Source organism: Typopeltis vanoorti, chromosome 9 (genome assembly GCF_054136105.1).
Source record: "Typopeltis vanoorti isolate ZY-2024b chromosome 9, IOZ_Tvanoo_1.0, whole genome shotgun sequence".
In the NCBI taxonomy this organism is placed as follows: Eukaryota; Metazoa; Arthropoda; class Arachnida; order Uropygi; family Thelyphonidae; genus Typopeltis; species Typopeltis vanoorti.
Window position 1 is genome coordinate 107,043,871 of NC_143557.1, and position 7,897 is coordinate 107,051,767.

At 34.6% G+C, this 7,897-nt stretch overlaps 1 protein-coding gene across 1 annotated transcript in view; it reads right to left on the bottom strand.

The window, feature by feature from the left end:
* The window catches only part of LOC150103393 (pancreatic triacylglycerol lipase-like), a 60,025-nt gene extending 55,184 nt beyond the window's left edge, over positions 1–4,841 (bottom strand). Inside the window, exon 1 of the mRNA XM_090398358.1 lies at positions 4,712–4,841. Within this exon, the coding sequence (XP_090254484.1) occupies positions 4,712–4,805 (94 nt within the window). The 5' untranslated portion in view covers positions 4,806–4,841. The remainder of the gene's footprint in view (positions 1–4,711) is intronic.
* Between the last annotated feature and the right edge of the window lie 3,056 nt (positions 4,842–7,897).

A 7,897-nucleotide genomic window follows, 5' to 3' on the forward strand; every position in this document is an offset into this window, starting at 1 on the left:
GTATCGATTTCCTTTCATCGGCCAATGAAGTCTGGGGAAGAGAAAGAAGTCACAGGGTGCTAAATCAGGTAAATACGGCAAGTGATCCAACACACAAACTTGGTTTTTGCTCAAAACCTGTTTCACAATGTTCGAACGATGAGATGATGCATTATTGTGCAAAAGTGACCAGCTGCCCGCATCACGATATTCATGCCTTACGCGGGCGGAACGAATTCTTTGTGAATAATGCCCTTGGAATTGTAGAAACAAATCAGCATTGTCTTTACTTTTGACTTCTCCAAGCGACTTTTTTTTCGGATGCACCTCTTCTGGCGGTCTCCACTCAGTACTCTGGCGCTTTGTTTCGGCCTCATACTCAAAACACCACATTTTGTCGCCAGTAACAATCGTTTCAAGGAAGTTTGAGTCCTTACGAGCGGTTTTAATGAGGTCCTTGCAGTGTTCAATTCGATACATTTTTTGGTCGTCGGTCAACTTGTGGGGGAACAAATCGCGAATTCAATTTACGAAGGTCCAAACTCTCGGACAAAATGTTGTGCACAGTTGATTTTGGAATCCCCAATTCATCTTCAATCAATCTCACGGACGATTTCGGGGTTTTCTTTGATGAAATCACCACTTTTTAGATGTTAACTTCGCTCAATCCAGTTTTTGGACGGCCCGGCTTTTCGTCGTCCTCAAGCGTCTCACGACCACTTTGAAATCGCTTAAACCACTCGTAAACTTGAGTACGGGATAAGCATTCATCACCGTATGCTTTTTGAAGCATTTGATGCGTTTCGGTAAAACTTTTATCAAGTTTAACACAAAAGTCAATCACAGCTCACTGTTTGAAGCTCATTTTCCGACCGTTCGTCAAAACACACTGTCACTCTTGGCACTATAACTCGGCTTCTAATGAAACAAATGTCATAAACAGTTGACACAATACTAATGAAGGTTGCCGCTTTCGACAACAAAACGATACAACAAGTGACGCCACTAGTTTCTTGTATTTTCGAAAAGTTCGGTTTCTTTTTGGACAGAGGGTGTAAATCACAGTGGCACACCCAGAAGGGGGGGGGGGGGGGGCAAGGGACCCTGCCAATCCCCCAAAGAAAAAGGAAAAAAAAACACTAGAAAATTTCCCCAAAATCTTTTTCTAATTAATAAAATTTATTTTTTTAAATTTATGTTGTGACGTGTCTTTATTTCTGTACTACTTATGAACTAGCGATCATTGCAGATGCTCAGTCATAGGTCGTATGCAATGCGTAGTGTGTATTCTCAAATCGTCTACTCGACTCGAGCTCCCCCCCCCCCAAAGATTAAACCCTGAGTGCGCTACTGAGTATATATAAATCATATGTACTCAGCAGTCACCAGTGTGGTGATCTGTCTTCTTCTTTATTTATTTATATTTATATTTATCATTTTAAGATAAAACTTTATTACTTTCCACTTCTCTACTAGTTTTGTATATTTTTTTAATACACGTTCTCGGCAGAGTTTGTTAGATATTTTGCAGATCTGGACTCGTTTAACTATGGACCGGTGATGGCAGTATGTACTAACTGGAATTTTATAAATTTTGTTGGCTACATGTTGGACAGAAGAAAGGGTTACTGCATCTTTGCATTCTTTCTTATTTATAGTTGTCTGGGGAGTGTTGTGTACGATCTTGTTAGCTGTGTTGTTCTTATATCCATTTTGAGAAAGAGTGTAGCTGAGATATTTAAATTCTTGATTCATCTGTTACTAATATATGTTGCATGCTCTGTCTCCGAGCGTTTAATTATTCTTATTTTTTGCGTGGATTGCTATGAGATGTGGCATAGTGATGTCTTCGGGTGTGAGAAGACTTTTTGTATACCGAATAACCTAGTTTGTTTTCTTCGAATGCTTCTAGGAGTATGCCCAAAACGGGGTTGAATTTTTCAAGTTCAAGACTAAAATGTAGGTCATTCAGGTAATTTGAATTCTTCAAGTTGTTCTAGTGAAAACCTGGCCATATAATGAATATCATCACCCCCACCTCAAAATAATTCCATAAGTAAATTGGCTAGAAGTGGAGATGGATATTTGACCATGAGACTGTGAAGCAGTTTACAGCATACTGTACTGTACTGTATCTAAAAACTCTCCCGAAGAAGTGTACAAAAAGTACGTGAAATTATAAGGGAAGTGGAAAGAAATAAAGATTTATCTTAACTTATGTGGTCTTTTTGCTGGAACTTGCAAGAATTTCAATATAAAGAGAAATTTCAGCTCATATTACAATAATACCAACGTATACAACAGCGATAAATTTGATAACAGTTATGCACATTTTTTTTAATATTGGCCCATTTTCTAATTTTATTCAGAACTGAAATGGCTGGCTGATTTTAGTGAAAATCCGAACCACCTAAACTAGCAAATTTCTTTTGATAATGTATTTACATTTCTAAACTACTGTAAATGTATAATTATTAAAAAAAAAAAAAACTTCTAATTAAAATTAAAAGTTTGAAATTTATTTTCATTTTTGTAGCTTTACTAATGGTTACGGATAATGATACCTGCACCATCTTTTGAAACGATAAGAAATGAAAAATTGTATTTCTTTTCTAGTCGGAAATTTTTCCAGTACTGTATTTAAATGATTTTACGATGTTAAAGGTATATCAAGATTTTGCATTTCTTATCTGAAAATTTTAAGTATTCCAAGAATTTTCCAAGATTTTAATCTGTTCGTAATAATATTTAAAGATAATCCTATTCATTTCACACCAGATCAACATAGCACTTCTCGCCTCGATTTAGCCTCTCGAGACTTTGTGACCTCAAGGTATTTCATATTTTCAGCTATTTGCACGTTTGGATTTCACGCAGACACTAATTATCCTGTTCATTTTTCTGTTCATGGCGAGAAACTTTTATATGGGTTACCGTTTCTTGTGGAAGTGGCAGGATTAATCCTCTTAGAAACTTTGGTTTTTCAGCCTGCAAATTAAGCAAACGGACCAGAACACACGCATTTAACAGGCATAATACACTGGCGCGTAGCTTTAGTTGCTTCTGCCGTAATTCAAAATTTTCCAAGATGGGTTTGAATTACCTGGTTGCGCGTTTAATGCAGCCGGCTTGTCAGTCCTCTGCTTCATCTCCATAAAGGATGTTTTATTTGGACAGGTATATTCACAGAACAAATCTGGTCGCTTTGTAGAAGGAAGAAAACCTTGCCATCTCCGTATGACAATTGGGTAATAATAGCCCTCGATTGAAAAGTTCCTTGTGAGGGGGGGGGGGGTTTCTCTGTGTATCTCAACCATTAAGAGGGATTTTTTTTTTTTTTTAAATAACGAAACGTGTGGTGCGTTCATAATTAGAAGAAACACACGTATAAACCACAGTAAAAATTATTTAAATTTTGTTTAAAAAGTGTACTGATGATGTCCTAAGATACTTAGGATGAAATATTTACAATTAAATAATTTTCACTGTGGTTTATACGTGTGTTTCTTCTAATTATTAAGAGGGATTTAGTTCAGTCCATAAAGTGCGCCATAAAAAAGAAATGTAAAAAAAAAAACTGTTATGGAAAATTAATTCACCATTATTATATATATATTATATATATATATATTACACATATATATATATATATTATATATATTACACATATATATATATATATTATATATTACACACACACACACACACACACACACACACACACACACATACACACACACATACACACACACACACACACACATATATATATAAATTAAATCGGATGTATATATTAAATCGGAATTCATAGTGTTTTGGATTAAATTAGCTGTATTAATGTAAAAAGAGATAGTCAATGTTGAACGACCAGGCCATTTTAAACAAATCTAAATCATACAAATATTGATTATATTTAATACCAAGGCAGCTAAGACCATGAAGTCAGATGATTGTGTATCATATTTCTCAGTTGCACATGTTCACCTGATTTATCTCTATTGTTGAAAGAACCTAAAATTGTAAACTTAAAAATTATTTTGAGTTATTGTTCATTTTTAATATGCTGTTCTTCCTGCACAAAGAACAACATATGAAGCAACATACGAATGCTTAGCGATCTGGATTAAAAATGAACGTCTCTCCTCCCTAATAATAGAAACTATTTTCTGGGGCTAGTTGTTATATCTGAATCGTTTGAACTGACTGGTCAAGGTCACGGGACTACTGGTGGGGGCATTTTGGAGGTAATAGACACTTCATCGATGCCGTGGATCTCAACCAGTAAGATCAAAGCTATACTTTGAGACACTATATCAGTTCCGAAATTTTTCACTTCCATATCTAAGACATTTTCAAGAATAATCATAGATATCTGGTCGTGTAGCACAATTAGTATGCACTTACTTTATTCGGTATACTCATTCTTCTTTTTCTGGTCGATCACATGGAGCTTTCAAGATGAGATAATAATAAATTAATTCCTACGCTTAGTGATATTTAGAAATGTCACAATAGAATTGTATAAAAATTGTTTTAAATTATTTTTGAGATAGGTTGCAATGCGGAAAGTAGCTTTATTTTAATCAGTTAATAATAAATTAATTAAAATTTTCCAATTAATAAAATCACATTGAAGGCACAGGTATGATTTTAGTGCTTCAAGTAGCAAGTTCTTGATTTTTATACGAGAAAAACAAATATAAAATCGAAAATTCATTTTTGTTTAACTTACCAGCATCTGTGTCAATAGGTCCCAACTTCAAGCTTTTAACCTGACTATTCACAATGAAAACCGCAACTAAAACTACTGTTACTTTTACCCACATTTTATCCCCCACTGAGTTTAACAGACGTCTTCTAGTCAACTCCTCTGGGCATCATAAATGCTTGGATTTATAGAATAGTCCCGAAACGCCTCGGTTTCATCCGTGATCGTAATGTAGCTACAACATGACGTCAGGTTGCGTCACATAAATTGAAAACTGGAATATTCAACCTAACCAATGGACGAGGAAAAAAAATTCAAGGACGAAAACTAAGGTTTTTACATTTAAGTATAGTAAACACATTTCTCCGCCACCACCAGGAAAGTACACTCACTGCTACTGATAGATTCTTTCGACAAAATATAATTAACTTTCTCTATAATATGACACTTAATATTTCGAAATTCATTCTGACATCGTTAATGATAATTCGGCTTTTTTATGATTACAAAGATAATAAAAAAAGTTCATTCAAGTATCGTTTCTTTATAGTACATTTCTAATTTTTTTTTTTTTTAATGCTTATAGTTCTGGATTGATCGGATCCAGTACTCGATCGTTATTTTCTCCCTTAATTTTTGAAGGCGATAGTTACCTGTGACATAAGTTGCAATGCGGAATATAAGTTGATGTCATAAAAAGGTAACATTTTTTATTCCAGAAATTCTGATTTTTCATCCAGTATACAGGCAAATCGGCCAGAATGCACACGCAATATAGACCAAAAAAAAATAAATAAATGAATGAGTGGTATATGGGTTTTATGCTGATAATGGACAGTAGTGTTGTCTAGAGCTAGATGGTGGATTAAGTAATATAAATGGCGGATTTTTTGAAATAGAATGCTCTCTAGCTCTCTTGGAAGTGTCATATAATAATTATTTGTCTACTGTCTATCCAAGAAGGTGCCCATTAATAATGAACCAAAAAAGCAACATAGCTTTCTTGACACAATGGTAATGCCAAAAGGAATGCTATGCCTGGAGAGGTTACTCTGTAGAACTTTCTGTAGGCTCTTCCTCAAACGAAAGAAAATATTCAACAAAGGATCTGAAAACAGATATACCGACGTAAAAAGCCACACGGTTGACCTGCAGTATATGAGTTTTCCCTCAGGTTAGTTATCTGATCGTGAATTCGAAATAACTTAAAAATCTCTGCAGAATTAACATAGAGAGTAATTTCAGAGTTCTCTGGAAAAAGTGAAACAAATTTACAGAACAAGGATGAATGCGACTCTCTGTATATTCATCGGAAAATGCACGTGATAACCTCAGTTTTAGATTTAAGTGTGCTATAACAGAGGTGCTATAAATCATAGGAAACTAGCATTCCTCTTAAACTGTTCTACATTTCTTCTCTGGTGTGCGTGTTTTTTTTTTTTTTTTTTTTTCAATTCAGATACGTGGTTGAGCAGCAAAGGATTACATAATCCAGAAACTCCACTCTAGAGATCAAACATGGTACTTATTTCAAGTCATTTCACGCTGCTAGTAAGTATGATGATGGTAATCATCAGGTCCACAGAAATCGTCTACTACCTGCCACTGCCTGTTAGATAGCGGAGATATGATCCACTTCGCCATTCAGGCTGGCAGAATATTTATGGATTGAAAGCTATAGATTTTTAAATTTGTAGTTTATTTAAATTTTAAATGAAGATTAAAATATTTAATTATGATATAAATTATGTAGAAAATTTAATACTACACTTCAATTATTTTTCATTACACAGTTTTGAAATGTTAACACTGAAAATGTACCTAAAGTTGCTTAAAAAATTTAGTGTAGTTCAAAGAAATCAAAACTTTCCTACCCCACTCGAATGGAACATGAATACTGGTAATTATATATTATTTTTTGGAGAAAAAAAAATACTATATTGAATGTCACGTCATATTTTATCTCTTATTTCAACCTAAGAAACCTCCCCACATCTCGAATGGAGCATAACTACTGTACTGGTAATTAGGATATCTTATTTTTTAAAAAATAAATGCCGTATTGAGTGCCACGTCATATTTTACCTCTTATTTCAACTAATATTTGATAATTTCAGAAGGATATGTCGTAATAAGTCAACAGGAGTTCCATAAAATACAGTAGTGGTGCTGCATCTGTGTTATCTTAAAGTAAAAAAGATATTGTTTAAGAAGTTTTTTTTATTCATTTATTACATAAAAATTGTTATGTTGTCCAGTCTGCGGCTATTGGCCACGTGCTAGTGGGCTAGCGTATTTGTCGAGCGCAGTATATGTTTGAACTTTTACACCTGTCCATTGCTGTTTAGATACATGTATTTGGACAGGATAATTCAGAGGGATTTAATTAGAATAAATAAATATTCCAAGAAAATCTGCCTGATTACCTTTTTATTTTATCTTTTAACGCGGCTTAGTATGTAACAATGATAGCGGGGGAGGGGGGGGTATGAGATTACTTTGATAAACCTTTCGGTGCTTTAGTGACCAAAAGGCAATTTTGTTTCCCAGTAGTTCTCACATTTTTTAAATTGTCATAAAAGAGAAACCACTAATTCACTTTTAAATTCATCGTCACAGAATGCGCTTTGAATTTAAACATTAGGGAAACCAGTTGTAACCGAGCAGATCTGTGCTCATTTCTAGTATTAGGAAACAGTGCATTTTTCATAACGCAACATTCCGACCCGGGAATGCTGACATATAAAAAAACAATTCTTTTTTAACGCCGAACTTCTTGTTTAATGTCCTATAACGGCCTCGTTTAATGTCAATTAGTAGATCAGTAAATTACCAGGGTGTCTTCGGCGCGGTTAAGGTCGCTGTCCAAAACACTTAGATTTTAGTGCTACATGCTCGGAAAACTAATCTTACTTTTATTTGAAGTCGGTGATAGTTAGCATTACTGAAACTATTATAATACGGTACCTCCATGGAAGTTAGGATTTTTATAGTTAATGGTTGCTTCTCACTACACTAATCTGTCTCGCCTGTAATTTTATTTGCTAAATGAGTGTGTTTCCTGACTGTTTTTCCTTTTTTTTACGAAAAAAAAAAGTAATTAAAACCGTTATCCTTGTATGAGACCGGTTAACCTCACTTTCAGTCCAACGGCCGCAATATTCTTTGTGTCCCACATGGAATTCGAGCTCCGTTTTCCCAACCACAGGG